The sequence below is a fragment of the Eriocheir sinensis genome, chromosome 13, assembly GCF_024679095.1.
Source record: "Eriocheir sinensis breed Jianghai 21 chromosome 13, ASM2467909v1, whole genome shotgun sequence".
Lineage (NCBI taxonomy): Eukaryota > Metazoa > Arthropoda > Malacostraca > Decapoda > Varunidae > Eriocheir > Eriocheir sinensis.
In genome coordinates, this window is record NC_066521.1 from 14,024,263 (window position 1) to 14,043,826 (window position 19,564).

At 40.4% G+C, this 19,564-nt stretch overlaps 1 protein-coding gene across 2 annotated transcripts in view; it reads left to right on the forward strand.

The window, feature by feature from the left end:
- The window catches only part of LOC126998036 (unconventional myosin-X-like), a 114,110-nt gene that overhangs the window by 70,803 nt on the left and 23,743 nt on the right, over nucleotides 1-19,564 (forward strand). For both annotated transcript variants that reach the window (XM_050859334.1, XM_050859335.1), the window contains exons 3-5: nucleotides 12,271-12,333; nucleotides 14,522-14,774; nucleotides 15,372-15,562. In XM_050859334.1, the coding sequence (XP_050715291.1) occupies nucleotides 12,271-12,333; nucleotides 14,522-14,774; nucleotides 15,372-15,562 (507 nt within the window). The remainder of the gene's footprint in view (nucleotides 1-12,270; nucleotides 12,334-14,521; nucleotides 14,775-15,371; nucleotides 15,563-19,564) is intronic.

The following is a 19,564-nucleotide window of genomic DNA, read 5'->3' on the forward strand; positions in this document are numbered from 1 at the left end:
CTCCTCTCCCTTTCTCTCTTCCTTCTCTTCTCTTCCTTTTGTTCTCTTTCCCTTCTTTCCTTCTCTAGCTTCTTTCTCCATGCCGTCTTGCTCTCCTCTCCCTTCGTTCTCCCCTTCTTTCTTTCTTCCCTTCTTCTTTTCCTTGCTTCTCCTTTCATGTCTAACTCCTTCCTCTCTTTCCCCTCCCCTTTCTCTTTTTTGGGTATTTTCTCCCTTCCTTTCTCTTGTCTGTATCTTCTCCCTTTACGCCGGTTTCCCCTTTCCTTCTCCCCTTCCTCCCTTCCTTTCTTCCCACCCTTCAATTTGTTACCTTCCTCCCTCCCTCCTATTTCTGTCTCCATATTTTTTCTCCCTTTCCCTCCCTCCCTTCATCTCCATCCGTTCCTTCCTTCCCTCGTTTTCTCACATCCCTCTTCCTTTCCCCATTTCTCCTTTCTCTTTCCTTTCCCTCGTTTACCTTTCCTTCCATATTCCTCTACCTGTACAAGGCAGCTCCTGTAAACCTAACCCCACCTTACCTCACTGTCCATGAATTTATCCAACCTCTTCTTGATCAGACAGTTAGTTGAATATTTAGTTAGATAGTTACTTAATTGCGTAGTTAACTAGAGAGTCTGGTTTAATTATTTCATTTCATTATATTTTTCTTTATTTTTGTTTCATTTGATTTTCTACTGGTGTATTTTTTCTTTCTTTTCTCTTTCTTTTCCCTTTTTTCTTTTCTTTCTTTTGTGTTTTCATATAATTTTCTCGCTTTTTTTTTCTTTTTTTATGTTTTGTGTTTTTGTCATCCATTTTTTTATGTTCTGTTCGTCTTCAATATTTTCCTCTCCCTCTCTCACTCCAATCCTCTCCCTCTATTACTCCACCTCCCTCCTCACTCCACCACCTCCCATTTAACTCCCATTTCCCTCAACCCCTTCACCCTTCCACAGAGCCCTCCCTTCTCTTCTCCCTCTCTGTCACTCTCCTTCTCTCCCTGCCTCCCTCCCCCTAACCCTGTACGAGAGAGGAGAGGGAGAGAGGGTGGAGTGGGAGGAAGGGAGGTATGGAGGGAGAAAATACCTCCAGGGTGAGCTCCGTCCTTCCTCCACATCTGCTAACCCTCTGTGCTCCCTCCGGCACTTTGCTACACACCTGCCAATCAAGCCTTGCACATCTGAGCTCCTATATGTGAAAAGCGTGTACCTGTCTTTGTAACGAGAGGGAAAGTTATACCGTCAGACGCACAAACGAGCAGAGGTGAACACACGTCTTGATAAGCATCGGAGAGAGAGAGAGAGAGAGAGAGAGAGAGAGAGAGAGAATTTGCATTATCGAAGCGAATATTTAGTGCTCTTCTCTCTCACACAAACACTCTCTCTCTCTCTCTTCTCTCTCTCTCCACGTCCCTTGTTAAGCTAGTTACGTAAGTCTATTGATTTCACATACATCAAGAGAGAGAGAGAGAGAGAGAGAGAGAGAGAGAGAGAGCGCATACACCCAGCAACACACGATTACACGTAGGAATTACTTTTTTTTTTGCATTCAACTCGTGTGTGTGTGTGTGTGTGTGTGTGTGTGTGTGTGTGTGTGTGTGTGTGTGTGTGTGTGTGTTACCGTCTTTTGTTCCACGCTGTTGCATATTTGTACTGAATATTTTTTTTCTCATCTTTCTTTGTTTAGTATTTTTTATGTCAGTCATGGAATGTTGTCCGTGTGTGTGTGTGTGTGTGTGTGTGTGGTGGAAAGGAATGAAGGGTGGGAAGATAAAAGGGAGGAAAGGAATGAACTCAGAGCATCAGAAGGAGGAGGAGGAGGAGGAAGAAGAAGAAGAAGAAGAAGAAGAAGAAGAAGAAGAAGAAGAAGAAGAAGAAGAAGAAGAGGAAGAGGAGGAGGAGAAATAACAGGAGGAGGAGAAGGAGGAGGAGGAAGAAGAAGAAGAAGAAGAAGAAGAAGAAGAAGAAGAAGAGGAAGAGGAGGAGTAGGAAGAACAGGAGGAGGAGAAGGAGGAGGAAGAGGAGAAGGAAGAACAGGAAGAGACGGAGGAGGAAGAAGAACAGGATGAAGAAGAGGGAGGAGACGCGTTATACCTGTTTTGCAATTCATCTTTAAAGGAAAAAAGAAAAGAAAGGAAAGAACAGTATTTTTCCCATACGTCTTTCACACACGATTACCTTCATTTCACTCTCACATATTTCTATCCGGTTTACGATCTTATACTTTTACTTCTTTTACGTTCCTTTCACTTTTTTCATCCTCTTATTTTTTTTTATTTCGTGTGTGTTTGTGTGTATGTTTTTGTAATTATTATTTTTTGTTTTTGTTTTAGGGCTAATACTTTTACTTCACTTCACTTTCACCTTTCATTTCTTCATCCTCTTCGTTTTTTTTTTTATCTTCGTTTTGTTGTTGTTGTTTCTGTTTCGTGTGTGTGTTTGTTTGTGTGTTATCCCACTTATTATTATCATTATTCGTCCAGTTTAAGCTTTTATACTTTCACTTATCTTTTTTTTTACGCTACTTATATTTTTACTTTACTTTTCTTACTTCGTCTATCCTCTGTTCGTGTTTATACTTATTACATTTTCTCACCTGTTCTTTCTCCGGTTTACCTGCCTTGTCCTTTATACTCTTACTTTTCTTTCACCTTTTCATCCTCTTCGTGTGTGTGTGTGTGTGTGTGTGTGTGCGTGTGTGTGTTGGCGCTTCATGACACGGAGACACTTATTACCTGGGCTGGCTGTGTGGAGTGTTTGTTTGTGTTTGAGTTGCGTCAGTTTGGTCCCTCAAGGTGTGTTTCCCAGGTGTTGCCTTACCCCCGTCGATACCTCTGGCAGTGTTTACAAATGTTTGGACTGACTGACTCTCTCTCTCTCTCTCTCTCTCTCTCTCTCTATAGAGTGTTTGGATATGAAAAAAAGAGAGAGAGAGAGAGAGAGAGAGAGAGAGAGAGAGAGAGAGAGAGAGAGAGACGGAAACACTTCACGCAATGGGAATGTAAAAAAAAAAAAAAAAAAAGGAGGAAGTACGTGTGGTGGTGTGTGTGTGTGTTAAGTGGGTGAGCAGGATGGACGGATATCACAACACACACACACACACACACACACACACACACACACACACACACACACACACACACACACACTACTATTACTACTACTACTACTTCTACTACTATACGAGCATTCATAAACTAAAGAAATAGCAAATAAAAAACACCAAAGCTATTAAAGACGGCCTTATCAACACCACCACCACCACCACAACAACAACAACAACAACAACAACAACAACAACAACAGCAGCCTAGTAACTCTCCATCTCATTTCCAGTTAATTATAGGTGACAGGGGGAAGGTGAGAGAGAGAGAGAGAGAGAGAGAGAGAGAGAGAGAGAGGTGGCGTATGGGAATTTCTACGTATCCTGACATTTAGTTATCTACGTACTAAGTTTTTATCTATCCAGACGTGACTCAACATCCTTAATTATTATACCCAGACACGTGTCGCACAGTACTATCATTATTATTATTATTATTATTATTATTATTATTATTATTATTATTATTAGTAGTAGTATTAGTATTAGTATCGTTGGAGTAGTAGTGGTAGTAATAGGGGTTGTTGTTTTTGTTTTAGTATTCCTCGTCCTTCTTTTTCTTTTTCTTCTTCTTGTTCTTCTAAGTCGTAATTTTTTGTCGCTGTTAGTGTTTGTTTTGAAAAGGGGAAATGTTAAAGACTCTCTCTCTCTCTCTCTCTCTCTCTCTCTCTCTCTCTCTCTCTCTCTCTCTCTCTCTCTCTCTCACCGTGGGTCACACTATAAAGCCCAGCTGGACACACACACACACACACACACATGGGATATCCTGTATAGTGGACTTTCTATCTTATCTGTTTTAAACCTCGCCTCTTTGTTCGTTTTCTCTCTCTCTCTCTCTCTCTCTCTCTCTCTCTCTCTCTCTCTCTCTCTCTCTCTCTCTCTCTCTCTCACACAGGCCTCCAGGTGTAAGAACTTATTTATGGAAGGTTTGATTAGCGTGAATTCCCGAGTGATGAAGAAGGAGGAGGTGGAGGAGGAGGAGGAGTTGCTGGAAGAGAATGAAGTGTTAGCAGGAATAACAGAGAGAAGTGTGAAGAGGAGGAGTTGGAGGAGGAGCAGGAGGAAGAGAGAGGTGACGAAGAAGTAGGAGTAGAATGACAAAGAGGTGAAAGGAAAAAAGAAACATTGAAGAAGAAAAGAGAAAGGAAAGGTGTGAGAATTTGAGGCAGAGAAAGCTAGGAGAGAATGAGAAGAAAACGGGAAACTAAGTGAAAAGTAAAGAAAATGTAATGAAAAAGCGAATTAGTGTAAAAGTGAAGAAATTTGGAATGAAGGTCAGAGAGAGAGAGAGAGAGAGAGAGAGAGAGAGAGAGAGAGAGAGAGAGACGGGAACCAAGGATGAGGAAGAAGTTATCAAGAGTTGGGAGAAAAAAAAATAGTGAAGAGGAGAAAAAATAAAAATTAGAAGGGAAAGAGAAAGAAAAAAAAAGAGAGAAATAGGGGGAAAGATTTATATATATGAGAGAAAACAGAAGAGTAAACTGATTATATTTTGAGAGGAAAGAGGAAAAAGGGGATAAAAAAAGAGGAAGGAAAGATAAAAGAAAGAGGAGTGGGAAATATGAGAGTAAAGAGGATGATAAAAGTAATAAAGAGAAAAGGAGGAAGAGGAGGAGGAGGAAAATACGAGGAAATAGTCGATTAGAGAAGAAAAGGAAGAGAAAACCAGATAATTTGGGAGAGAAAAGAGACGCAAGGGATGGAGAGGAGAAAATGAGAGACGGAGGAGGAGAAAGAAATAAAGAGGAAATGGAAACAAGAAAAGGAAGAGGAGAAAAATAAAAAAAAGGCGATAAGAGGAAGAAAAAGAAGAGAAAACCAGATAATTTGGGAGAGAAAGGAGACACAAGGGATGGAGAGGAGAAAATGAGAGATGAAGGAGGTGTAAGAAATAAAGAGGAAATGGAAACAAGAGGAGGAAGAGGAGAAAAATAAAAGGAAAAAATTGAAGAAGAGAAGAAAAAGAAGAGGGAAGCAGATAATTTGGGAAAGAAAGGTAAAGGGAATGGAGAGGAAAAAATGAAAAAAGATTAAGAGGAGAAAGAAAGAAAGAAAGAAAGAAAGAAAGAAAGAAAGGGGAAAGAGAAACAAAGAGGAGGAAATAGAAAATAAGAACAAAAGTCGAAGAAGGGAAGGAAAAAGTGGAAAGCAGATAATTTGGAGGAGAAAAAATGGAAAGAAATAATTGACGAAAAGGGAAATAGAGAGGAAAGAGAAACAAGAGAAAGAAGAAGAGAAAAATAAGAGGGAAAAGCCGAAAAATGGAAGAAAAAGAACAAAGCAGATAATTTGAAGGAGAAAAGAGGAACAACGGAAGGAGAAAAAAACAATCAACGAAGGAGGAAGAAAAGATAATAAGAGAAGATGAGATAATTTGACGGAAAAGAGTAAAAAAAGGAAGGGAGAAAACAATATATGAAAGAGGAGGAAGAAAAGAAAACAAGAGAAAAGGAGATAATTTGTCGTAAAAAAAACGAAGATGAGGAAGAAAACAATATACGAAAGAGGAGGAAGGGAAGGAAAATAAGAGGAGCGGGAAGCAAGAGGAGGAAGAGGAGGCTTTGTTTGGCTTTTCCCATATTGCCTCATCAGCTGATCGGTGTCAACAAAGAGGAAAAAGCGTTTGTTAAAGGCTGGGAGGGAGGGAAACTTTACCTCACCTTACATGGAGGAAAAAAGAAGAGAAGGAAAGAGAAGAAATAATCGAATAGAGAGAAAGAAAGAAGAGGAAATGATGAAGAATAAAATAGAATGTGAAAAGAGAAGAACGAATAGGAAAGAAGAAAGAAACAGAAGGGAAGAGAAGAAATAATTGAATAGAAAGAGAGAAAGAAAGAAAGAGGAGGAAATGATAAATAATAAAATAGAATGTGAAAAGAGTAGATAAAGGAGAGAAGAGAAGAAAGAGTAGAATAGAAAGAAGAGAAGAAAGAACTGAATAGAAAGAAGGGAAAATAGTGATGAATAAAATGAATTGTGAAAAGAGTAGATAAAGGAGAGAAAAGAAGAAAGAAGAGGAAGGAAGAAAGAAAGAGAAGCGAAGATAGAAAGGGATAGGATTGTTTGCTGAAGGATGGTATGGAGGGAAATTCTACCTTACCTTACGTGGAAGCAAAGAGAAGAGAGACACAGAAAGAAGAGGGGAAGAGAAGGACACAAAGGGAGAAAGAAAACAAGGAGAAGAGAAGATGAGAAAATTAATGGAAAAGGAAAAAAAAAAGAATAGAGGAGAGAAAGAGAGAGCATGTGTGTTAAAGATTGAAATGAAAGAGAAAGAGACACAGAGAGAAATAAAAGAAAACAAAGAAGAGGAGAGAAGATGAGAGAATGAAGGGAAAAGGGAAAAAAAAGATAAGAAAATAAGAAGAACAGAGGAGAGAAATATAAAAAGAATGTGTGTTAAAGATTGGGATGAAAGAGAAGAGACAAAGAGAGAAAGAAAGGAAGACAAAAAAGAGAAGATGAGGGAATGAAGGGAAAAGAAAAAAAAGAAGAGAAAATAGGAAGAACAGAGGAGAAAAAGAGAAAGAGTATATGTGTTAAAGTTTGGAATGAAAGAGAAAGAGACAAAGAGAGAAAGAAAAGAAAACAAAGAAGAGCAAAGAAGATGAGGGAATGAAGGGATAAGGAAATAAGATCAGAAAATAGGAAAAACAGAAGAGAGAAAGAGAAAGAGTATGTGTGTTAAAGATTAGAATGAAAAAGAAAGAGACAAAGAGAGAAAGAAAAGAAGACAAAGAAGAGAAGATGAGGGAATGAAGGGAAAAGGAAAAAGATTATATTTTTTTTCTTTTCTCCTTTCTTCTTTTCGCTTTTTCCTTTCTTTTCACCTTTTCCTTTTTTCTTTTCGCCTTTTCTTTTTCTTAAATTTTCGCCTTTTTCTTTTTCTTGTCCTCCCTCAAATCCTCCTCCTCCTCCTCCTGCTCCTTACCTTGCCTTACCTTACCTTACCTTGCCTTACCTTACCTTATCTAACCTTACCTTATCTTACCTTACTATACCTTACCTAACCTTATCTAATCTAACCTTATCTAATCTAACCTTATCTAACCTTACCTTACCTTACCTTATCTAACCTTACCTTATCTTACCTTACCTTACCTTATCTAACTTTACCTTACCTTACCTTATCTAACCCTACCTTACCTTACCTTATCTAACCTTCCCTTCCCTTCCCTTATCTTACCTTATCTAACTTTCCCTTCCCTTATCTCACGTTACCTTACCTTACCTAACCTTACCTTTCCTTACCTTACCTTACCTAACCGTACCTTATCTTACCTTACCTCACCCTACCTTACTTTACCTTACCTTACCTTACCTTGTCCTACCTTACCTTACCCAACCGTACCTTGTGTGGAAATCAAACAAACACAGCACACGTATTACTGAATCATGGATAATACCTTCCAATTTTAATATTATTCGTACCTTTTTTAATCAATGGCCAAAAAAAAAAAAACTAACTTAATCCTACATAATCTACGCTGGGAAATAATTTAGAAATATGTTAGATGGAAGAGCCAATTAGTTTTTTTTCTTGTTTATTTTGTCATTACCTGGCGAAGCTGCTTAATTAATTCTTGCTTACCTGGCGGCCGTAATTATTGGTTTTCTGCACACCTGAAAAAGCATCGTCTTCTTCTTTTCTTCTTCTTCCTCTTCTTCTTCTTCTTCTTCTTTTTCTTCTTCTTCTTCCTCTTTTTTTTCTCTTTTTCTCTTTTTCTATTTTTCTTTTCTTATACTTGATCTAATTTTCCTTTTTCGCCTTTTCTTCTTCTTTTTCTTCTTCCTCTCCTTTTTCAATCTTTCTTTGTTTCCTTCTTTCTCTTCTTCGTCTTCGTTTCCGTCTTCTCCCTCTTCTTCCTCTCCTTATTTTCCTTCCATTTCTACTTTTTTTCACTTTTCACTTTTCTTTCTTCGTCTCCCTCCTCCTCCTCCTCCTCCTCCTCCTTTTATTCGCTGACTTCAATAGTTCGTAAACCGCATCCCAATATCTCGTTTTCTATTTCGACGGATTTTCTTTCCTTTTTACGACCCGCAGAGAGAGAGAGAGAGAGAGAGAGAATTTGCAGGAACGGTGAAAAAGTTAGCGAACCGAATGAAGGAAAAAAAAAATGAAATAGTTGTATACGAATTCGGACGGATGCTGGACGATTTTACCCTTTTTTCACTTTTTATTCTTCTCTTATTCTCCCTCTCTTCCTCTTTCACCTTTGGCCCCAGCATCTTTACTTTCCATTTTCCCGCATTCTCTCTCTCTCTCTCTCTCTCTCTCTCTCTCTCTCTCTCTCTCTTCTGAAGGTGATGTTCGTGACCAAAGGGTTATAGTGTACTCATCTCCTCCTCCTCCTCCTCCTCCTCCTCCTCCTCCTCCATTTCCTCCTCCATATCCTCTTCTTTCCTTTTTATCGTCCATCGTCTCCCGTCTTTGTCTTCGTCCTCAACCTTTGCCTTGTTTTTTTCCTCCTCCTCCTCCTCCTCCTCCTCCTCCTCCTTCTCCTTTTTTCCTCTTCCTCTTCACCCATTCTCCTGTACTCCAGATTCTCATAACATGACTTGCGTATGTTGTAAAAATGCTGATCAGAGAGAGAGAGAGAGAGAGAGAGAGAGAGAGAGAGAGAGAGAGAGGCCTTTAATTGTGGTATTGTTGGCTCTTTTCCTCCCTTTTATCCCTCCCTTTTATTTTTTTCCCTTTCTCTACCCTTCCTTCCTCTCCCCCCTTTCTCCTTTCCCTTTCTTCCCTTCCCTTTCTTCCCACCCTTTCTTCCTTTCACACCTGACGCTTCATTGGGAGAACACAGGTAGACGCGCTCGCTATGGGGTCATGACCTTGAACTCTGAGGTCATTAGGTCATCTGTCATAACAATACACGCATCATCGCACTTATAATCCAGTTTTCATGTACTTATTGCGACGTTTTTTTGTGTGTGTGTATTTTTAGATTTCCTGCCTCAATATCTCTCTCTCTCTCTCTCTCTCTCTCTCTCTCTCTCTCTCTCTCTCTCTCTCTCTCTCTCTCTGTCACTTTTTTTTTGCTAGCCAACCTCTTAAAAAACTCCTAAATGTTACTTTTCTTCTCTCTCTCTCTCTCTCTCTCTCTCTCTCTCTCTCTCTCTCTCTCTCTCTCTCTCTCTCTCTCTCTCTCTCTCTCTCTCTCTCTCTCTCTCTCTCTCTCTCTCTCTCTCTCTCTCTCTCTCTCTCTCTCTCTCTCTCTCTCTCTCTCTCTTTTATTCCAAGGTGAAATCAATGGTTTTAGCGCTCGCCACACTGTTGCCGAGCGGGGGAGAGAGAGAGAGAGAGAGAGAGAGAGAGAGAGAGAGAGAGGGAGAGGGAGAGGGGAGTAGGGGGGGGTTGTGGTAAGGACATGTTATTATGTGAAGGGGAGATAAGAAAGAAGATCCATAAATAAACGAAAATAACGAAGAAGAGAAGGAAACATTGTTATCAAGAGAGAGAGAGAGAGAGAGAGAGAGAGAGAGAGAGAGCTGACTCATGTAGCACCATTTCACATGTCTTCCCCTTTCTCTCCCTCTCTCTCCCTCCCTCTCTTTCTCTCCCTCTTTTCCATTCCCACTCCCAGACACGCCCTTCGCCCCACCCCTTTGCTCCTCCCTCCTCCTCCTCCTCCTCCTCCTCCCAGTATTATTTAACCCTCCTCCTCCTCCTCCCCTCTCTTTGACAGCCTCTCTCCCCTCCTCTTCTCCTCTTCCTCTCTCCCAATACACCCATTTTCCTTCCTCCTCCCTCCTCCTCAACCCCTTCCTCCCCCTCCTTCACCCCTTCCCCCCTTCCTCCCCATTATCCTCGCTCTCCCATTACGTCCTCTCCTTTCTCCTCCATCTCTTCTCTTCTTCCATCCCCCTTTTATTTTTCCTTCTTTCTCCTCTCCTTTCTTTTCCCTCCTTTGCGCCTTTCCCCTTTCTTCGTTCATTCAGTCAGGTTTTTCATTTTCTCTTACTTTTCTTTTTTCTTCCCTCTTTCTCCTCTATTCTCTTTCCTCTTTCTCCGTTCGTGCATTTTCAGTCCAACTTTCTCCTTTTTTCCCCTTTTTTTCCTTGTTTCCTTTCCTCTTCTTGTTCCTTTTATCTCTAGTTCTTTCATTCCCCTATTTCTTTCCTCTTTCTCCTCTCTTCTCTTTTCCCTCCTTTCACCTCTATCTTCTTTCTTTCACTTTATGCATTCAGTCCTCTTTCTCTTCCTTTTTCCCTTCCTCTTCTTGCTTCCCATCTCTAGTTCTTCCATTCCCCTTTTTCTTTATCCTTCCTCTTTCTCTTCTCTCCTCCCTCCCTTCAGTCTCTTTCCTCTCTCTCACTCCGTACATTGTCATTTTTCTCTTTCCTTTTTTCCTTCCTTTTCTTTCTCCCTATCTCTCTAGTTCTTCCATCCACTATTTTTTTGTCTCCTCTTCTATCCTCTCTTCTCTTTCCTCTCTCTCATTCTCTCCGTGCATTCACTCCAACTTTCTCCTCTTTTCCATTTTCCTTTTTTTTTCCCCTCCTGTTTTTTCTTTCTTTTTATTCTGTGTGTTACGTGACCAGGGTGACGATGTGCTTCCATCTGCGGTCTAAATGTTTATACTTACAAGGGGAAAGTGGAAAGAAAAGTAAAGAAAAACTGAAGGAGAAAAGGGAAGAGGGAAATAAGTGGTGTGACAAATGAAAGGGGACACGAAGAGGGAAGGAAAGGAAGAGGGTAGAGAGGGGAAGAAAGGATGAAATAGGGAGGAAAGAAGGAATGGCTAAATGGTTATACTGGAGGGGAGAAGGGAAAGAAATAAGTAAAGAAGGAATGAAGGTAAAGAAGAGGGAACGGAGTGGTGTGACTAATGAAAGGGGACACGAAGAGAGAAGGGAAGGAAGCGGGTAGAGAGGGGAAGAAAGGTAGATGTAAAGGATGAAATAGGGAGGAAAGAAGGGATGGCTAAATGTTTATACTTGGAAGGGAAAGAAATACAGTAAAGAAAGAATGAACGGGAATGAAATGTTAAAGAGGGAAAGGAGTGATGTGAGTAAGGAAAGGGACACAAAGAGAAGGAAGGGAAGGAAGAGAGTAGAGACGGGAAGAAAGTTAGATGTAAAGGATGAAATCGGAAAGAAGGGAATGAAAGGGATGAGAAGGGAAAGAGAAAGAGAAGTGTAAAGGAAGAAAAACACTTATAAACGAGAAACAGATGAAAATGAAAAAAACAGAAGGTAAAAGAAAAACTATAAATATAAAAAAATATAAAAATATGAACACGTAGCTAAAGAAAAAAAAACGAACGAAAAGAAGGAAATGAAGGAACATAAGGTGAAGATTAATATACAAGTAAAACAGTGAATAAAACGAGGTGAAAAATGTGAACGCTGATAAAGGAAGGATGATAGACGAAGAAAGGTAAAGAAAAAAAGAACAGGAAGGCAGATAAGAAAGGGATGAAGGAAAGAAAACAACAAGGAATGAATGAAAAAAATGAAAACAGGAAGGAAATATAAGTAAGGAATGAAAGAAAAAAACACAGGAAGGAAAAAAACAAGGAAGGAAGGAAAAAAACAAGGAAGGAATGAAAGAAAAGAAAACAGAAAGGAAATATAAGTAAGGAATGAAAGAAAAAAACAGAAGGAAAGAAAGAAAAAAACAAGGAAGGAAAGAAAAAAACAAGGAATGAATGAAAGAAATGAAAACAGAAAGGAAATATAAGTAAGGAATGAAAGAAAAAAAACACAGGAAGGAAAGAAAAAAAGGAAGGAAAGAAAACAACAACGAATGAATGAAAGAAAAGAAAACAGGAAGGAAATATAAATAAGGAATGAAAGAAAAAAACAAGGAAAGAAAGAAAAACATAACAGGAAGGAATGCATTTGTTTATTTTTAGAGAGGAAATTACTAAGCGGAAAGGAATGACAGAGAGAGAGAGAGAGAGAGAGAGAGAGAGAGAGAGAGAGAGAGAGAGAGAGAGAGAGAGAAGGGGTGTGGTTATAGGTCGATTACCCGGGCTGGCTGCGGTGTAGAGGTCGCACACACACACACACACACACACACACACACACACACACACACACACACATCTATTGAAGTTTTATTATTATTGCAGCGGGTCTACTTTTTACACACACACACACACACACACACACACACACACACACACACACATACACACACAGCTGGTCGCCATGTGTACCTTCCTTAACCCCCCCACCCCTCAGACCTACACCGGCAGCATCCTGATAGCAGTCAACCCGTACAAGGAGCTGGAGATGTATGGCCCCGTAAGTATCACGTGACCTCCCTCATCTCCCGGCCTCAGCATCCTCATCTTCATTCTTCCCAGCATCCTCAACCTCTCTTTTTTTTGCTCATCTTCCTCCCCTTCTTCGTCCTTGTCGTGTTGCTTCGTTTGTTTGTTTCCTGTTTCTATTGTCTTTGTTTCCTCAGTAATGTTTTTGTTTTATTATTGTTTTTTTTATAGTTCATTGCCTCCTGCTCTTCATTGTTTTTTTTTTTTTTTTCTGTTTTGTTGTCTTTTGTCTCCTCATCTTCATCCTTCACTTGTTTATATATTTGTCTTGGTTTCCTCAGTATTGTTTTATTATTATTATTATTTAAAGTTCATTGTCTCCTGCTCTTCATTCTTTTTGTTTTCTATTTTATTGTCTTTTATCTCCTCTGTCTCATCTTCGTTCTTCACTTGTTTTTATTTTTGTCTTGGTTTCATCTGTGATATACATTTTTTTTTCTTTTTTTTTTCTTCGTTTCGTTTTGCCGCATCATATATACTCGTCTTCATCCCCATCCTTTTATTTTCTTTGTCTTGATTTCCTCAATAATATTTTTTTCTTTTTTCTTTATTCTTTTTCGCCTCATCATCATAATCATCCTCATCCCCATCTTCCTTCTCCCCCCCCCCTTCCCCCCTATTATTTTATTTATTTATTTATTTTATTTTATTTTGCCTTGGCTTTCTCAGTAACATATTTCTTTGCTCTTTTTCTTTACTCTTTTGCCTCCTCACCTTTCTCCTGGATCCTTTATTTTTTTTTTTCATTTGTCTTTTTTTACTTAAACGAGACACTTTTAGCGATATATTTTGTTTAGTCTTTAATTTTAACGTCTTCATTTTCCTTTATATTTTTGCTTAGTGTCCGTCTGAAATAAAGCGGTCTGTGGGCTCAGTATTTAAGTGTTCTGAAGAAAAAAAAAGATAACTGCCGTACTTTCTCGAGCATCTAAAATCTTAACACTCCTATTCTCAGTAAATTGTCTTCCGAACTTTTTTTTCCAATTTAACTTTTCTCGTGCAGTTTCCTTAGAGTTGAGCGAGTTCTTTTTTTTCCTTCCTGCTCTTTTGGGTGATTGAGGTTGACGCCGGTACGTTGATTTCTCTCTTATTTATTTTATTTTTTTCATTGCAACAAGTCTTGAAAATTTCCTCACTTAGATTTGTATTGTTTATCTTCTTTTCCTCGAGTTTATATTTCGTTTTGCTCCTTTCTCTTTCTGTTTTCTGTTCTCAGTTTCCCTCTCCCTCTTTTCAAACGGACATTTTTATCATTGCATATTCTGGTTTGTTTTTTGAAATATTTAAAGGTCTAAAAGTATGCAGAATAAAATGCAGATCAAAGTCTCCTTCACCGCTCCCTCCTTCCTTTTTTCCTTTATTCCTCCACGCGGTTCAGACAAAACCCCTAAGGACAAATTCCCCCTCAGTTAAAATGCAATATAGGACAAAAAACCCTCCGTATTATTTTTATCCTGCATTCAGACTATAATACCATTTAATCCTATTATAATTAGAAGGAAAAAAAAGTTTCCATCATTTAATACTAAACTAGTCATAAAAATATTTTAATCTCTTTTGGTTCACTGCACCTGATCATTGTTTTATCTACCTGAGTAACCCTCTAAAAATGACCTGACATAACTTAACCAACCTAACCCAGCGTAACCTGACCTATCCTAACCTAACGTAACTTGACCTCACCTAACCAGCCTAACCTGACGTAACTTAACCTAACCTGACCCTGACATTAGCTGACCTACCAGCCTGATCTAGCTACCCTAACCTAACCTGACCTGATCTGACCTGACCTAACCAGCCTAACAGCACCTAACCTGACATGATCTAATATAACCCAATCTGACCTAACATAGCATAACATCACATAACACTGCCTAACCAACCCTAGCCTGAACTGATCTAAGCTATCGTAACCATATCTGACCTAATATAGCATAACATAACATGACATTACAACACAGCCTGACTTAACCTAACCTAACCTGACCTAACGTAACTCTTATCTGACCTAATATAACGTAACATAACATAGCACAGTTAAACTTTACCTAAACTGACCTGACATAACGTAACCTAACCTGACCTAATTTAACCTGACAATAATTTCTTCTAATCTGACCCTAACCTAACCAGTCTAACGTCACCATCTACCCCTTCAGGAGGCCATTATGCGCTACCAAGGCAAGAAGCTGCTGGAGGAGGAGCCGCACGTGTTCGCCATCTCGGAGTCGTCGTTCGTGGCGCTGCAGAGGCTGGACAAGAACCAGTCGTGCGTCATCTCGGGCGAGTCGGGCGCCGGCAAGACGGAGACCACCAAGTTCATCCTGCAGTACCTGTGCTCGGTGACAACGGGCGTGTCGACGTGGGTGGAGCAGCAGATCATTGAGGCCAACACGATCCTGGAGGCGTTCGGTGGGTGGTGGGGGTGGTGATGGTGGTGGCGGTGGTGGTGCTGTCTTTTTTTTCTTTTTCTCTCTTCTTCTACTACTACTTATTTTTCTTTTTGGTATTCTTATTGTTCTTGTTTTTGTTCTTGTACTTGTTCTTCTTTTTCTTCTTCTAATGCAACTTCTTTTTCTTGCTTTTCTTGTTCTTGTTCTTCTTTTGTTTCTTTCTCTTCTTCCTTTTCTTCCTTTTTTATTACTTGCTTCTACTTTCTTCTACTTTCCATTTCTTCATTTTCTTTTGATTATTATGTCTTCTTTTTCTTCTTTTTCTCTTCCCTTTTCTTCGTTTTCTTCCTTTTTATCTAGTTTTTCGTCTTGTTTTCTTCCTATCTTACACGAATAATGTAAAACAAAACAAAAACAAACAATACAAACCAAAGAATAAAAAAGAAAACTCCCAATCCAGCAAACTTAAACAAAACGCAATAACCAAAAACAAACAAAACAAAACTAAAGAAGAATAAGAAATAACCAAGAAAAATCAGTATTCAGGAACCAAAATAGGAATAAAGAGAAGAAGAAAAAAAATCCCCCTTACTCACTGACCGTCCTTCCACAACAGGTAACGCCAAGACGGTGCGGAATGATAACTCGAGTCGCTTCGGTAAGTTCATGCAGGTGTGCTTCGACAACTCGTGGCACATCAAGGGCTGCGTGATGCAAGACTACCTCCTCGAGCAGTCCCGCATCACCTTCCAGGGACCCGAGGAGAGGAACTACCACGTCTTCTACCAGCTCGTGGCCGCCGCGCAGGTGAGGAAAGGAAGGCCACTTGTTATTATATGGGTCGTCTTTTTTAACCCGGTAGCTGCGGGGATCATGTTTCTTAAAGGCCCCTCTAAGCGAGAAAAATGAGAAAAAAATCATCACTCACGCAAACCATTTCATAATATATATCAACGCATTTGTGATCAGTTTATGTATCATCTATTTTGGGGGGTTTACATCATGGCGAAAATTTGGCCCGTCGCTGCTACACGGTAAAGCCACAAATTTGGCCATCGCTGCTACCGGGTTAAACGTTCTATTAGTATTTATTAACCCGTCCGCTGCGATTAGCATTCACTGGTAGCCTGGTACCATATACTCCCAGGTCTTTCTCTGCTTCTGTGGTGGATAGTGAAGTATTTCCCATGTGGTACTGGTATGCTGGATATCCTCTCCCAAGGTGCAGGACTTTACATTTTTCATCATTGAATTGTAGCAGCCACTTTTTGTTCCATTCCTGTAGCTTGGTGAGGTCTTCTTGTGGGAAATCCGCGGTCAAGGGGTTAACAGTTATGAGGGAGGAGTTAGCTGCAAGTGTTGAATTTTCACAGAGTAGTCGGCATATTACAAACTCCAAAAAATTACCTGACATAACTTAACCAACCTAACCTTACGTAACATGACCTATCCTAACTTATCCAGCCTAACCTAACATAATCTGACCTAACCACCCTAACCTAACCTGACAAACTTTACCTGACCTACCAGCTTAACCTAACGTAACCTGACCCTACCCTAACTGAACGTAACCTAACCTGATCTGAACTAATCTGACCTAACCAGCCTAACCTAACCTGACAAACTTTACCTGACCTACCAGCTTAACCTAACGTAACCTAACCCTACCCTAACTGAACGTAACCTAACCTAACCTGACCTGACCTGACCTGACCTGATCTAACCAGCCTAACAACACCTGATATAATGTAACCCAATCTGACCTAACATAACATAACATCAGTTGTATAAAAATCAATAAATCCTATTAACTACGCCTTAAAAAGCAGGTAAAAAAAACGACAAATCAGCCACGTTATTGTTGATAAAGATTGAAGACTACTACGGAGTTAAATAATCAACGCTAAGTGTGAATGACAGGTGCATAGATAGGTAGATAGATAGATAGAGAGTGAGTGGCAGGGATATAAGTAGTCGGTAGGTAACTTGTTTTCGAGTGACAGGTATATAGGTATTTGGCAGGTAACTTATTAGATTATGAGCAATACGCTTTTCTTTTGTCTTTCCTATCTATCTATCTACGTACATGTATTTACTTATTATGGACACTATTTATAGATTTTTTTTTTCTTTTCCATCATTTTATCTATCTACATATATCTTTTTATATGAACATTAGACTGTTTCTTTTCTTTACAATTTTTCTATGTCTACATCTATACCTGCTATGAGCATTGGATTGCGTTTCTTTTTTCTCTCTTTCCTATCTTTATATCTGTCAACATCTGTCTACCTACCTCTCCTTCTTTCATTACTTTAAATTTACTTATTTTCGCATTTAGTCTCTTTGCAGGTTCCTTCTCCTTAATACAATTTCAGAAACCTTCCATCACCCAAACAACAAATCAGGTTAGGTCCTGTTTGACTCGTTGAAATGAGGACACGCGGAAATTATGATTCTGGGAAAAGCCAGTTGACCAGTCGGGTGGGGAAACAGGGAACGGAGACTGATGTTTAAGTGGGTGGGGCCGTGGTGTGTGGTGGAGTTAATCTGCTTGGGTGGAGGACAAGGGGGAAGGGTGGGAATAAATGAAGTGATGCGGAAGCAGAAGATATATTATATTAGACATGGGAAAAAATGAAGATGGATGGGTTGGTGGGTGGATACGAATGTGGAGATGGAGTGGAAAAGTTTTATGGGTGGAGAACTTAAGTAAGAAAGATAGAAAAGGGAAATAAAGGAAATAATGAATGTTAATCGGAAAACTAGCCGCGGAGAGAAAGAGAGAAAAAATTACGAGATTAAAGTGGGTGGAGAGGCATGTTTGATGGGAGTGGGAGGAAGTTCTGTAGGTGGGAGAGGCCTTAATTAGGGTGGGCGGGGCGGCCTCGGGCAGGTGCTGACGTAGGTGAGTTGGGAGAGCCATCAGGGTGGGCGGGGCTGACCAGGTGAAGGAAGGTTTTCTTTGGTATTTAGCAAAGGCGCTGACGCGACAGTTAGCTTCCGTCCCATTGTCATAAAGAAGAAACTGCTCTGAGTTGAACCCAGAGGTCTTCGTTCATTCATCCGGTAAGGTGGAGTCCCAAAGATTCAGGATCGGGAGGAGCTCGGTGTTCTCTTTCTACAGCCTGCTGCTGCATCTGTACGCTGCTCTCTACGGCTGTTGTAGTAAATGGCTCTTTATGCAATATTCCGCTGCTCTTAAGTGAGGACAAGTTGGATAACCCCTACTTGGCCCCAATGTAGGCCTGGCCACGTGGTGGAGGCTGTGGGTGGCTAGATCCGGTAATGACCCTTCCCACCCTTGCTCCCCATCTGGTAATGACAGAAGAGAGGATGAGTCAGATGAGTGGTTCCGAGGAGGTTCCTTCAATGGTTCTGACTCACCCTTCACCACGTGTGACCTCACCAGGACTCCAATATAAGACCACGTCACAGCGATTATCCCACTTAACCTCCTTGTAGCTCAACCTGAAAGTGACTTATCGTTACCTAGCTCCCCTGAGGAGCCTCTGGGGGGGCTGGGGGGGGTCTTTGCTGCCTATAACGATGTAAATAGAGCGGTAATAAGCTAACTTAGACGAGACCATTTGTTTACTGATAATTTATTTCTTGTTCTTTTCATTACTTTTTCCCTTGATTTGAGTGAAGTTAGTGGGTGGCACAGTATCAAATATGTTGACTGGAAGGAGGTGGAGCAAACTTGGGGTGAAACAGAAACAGGGCGGGGCGGGCGAGGCATCAAAGGGCGCAGGGAGGGAGCAGTGACGCAGCAGCGGGTAACACTGTTTCGACAAGGGCGGCGTGAGGGGCGGGCCAGGCGAACTCGGGCCGGCGCGAGAAGAGTCATTACCGTAAAACAAAAAAGCGGACACGGTAAACACTCGTATAAATTGGCTGTTACGCATTATTTTTACACGTTCACCGGCGGGTCTTTTACATTTCCATTGTTGGCCTCGGTAAAACAAAGCGTCGACTACTGCTTTATTAACTTTACATCGCGAGCTTGTTGTCCATCGTGAAGTATTTTGTATTATGGAAAATATAAAAAAAAATATGCAAATCAGACTTATTATTATTTTGTTACGTATTATTGCTCTTACCATTAGAAGTTGTAGTAGTAGAAGTAGTAGTAGTTGTAGTAGTAGTAGTAGTGGTAGATGGTGATGAAGACGAAGAAGAAAAAGAGGAAGAAGAAAGAATGCAAATGAGATTGTTATTTATTTTATTACGTATCATTGTTATTACGAAGGAAAAGGAAGAGGAAGAAGAAATGAAAAAAATGAAAAAAGAGGATTGTTGATATTTTTCCTGAAACAACAAAACAAAAAGAAAGCAAATATCACGTGACCTTTTGACCTTTCACCTCTCCCCTTCCCCCTCCTCCCCTCTCAGCCTGGGGGTCAGTCGTTCCCGGCAAATAGAGACCGATAAGGGGTAATGGGGATGCGAGGAAAGTCCATCTCCATCCATTTCGGGGGGAATGTGTTGGCCACTCAGCCCATTATTGTAGTGTCCCTGTGGTGGGGAAACAGAGGGGGGGGGGGGGGGGATGATGGTGATGGTGGTGGTGGTGGTAGTGGTGGTGGGGATGGTAGTGGTGGTGGGGTGATGATGATGGTGGTGGTGATGATGATGGTGGTGGTAGTGGTGGTGGTGATGGTGGTAGTGGTGGTGATGACGGCAGAAAATTATCTAGTGTATGGAGATGAGAAATTGACCACTGGAATAACAACAACAACAACAACAACAACTACAACAACTACTACTACTACTACTACTACTACTACTACTACTTTGGACATATT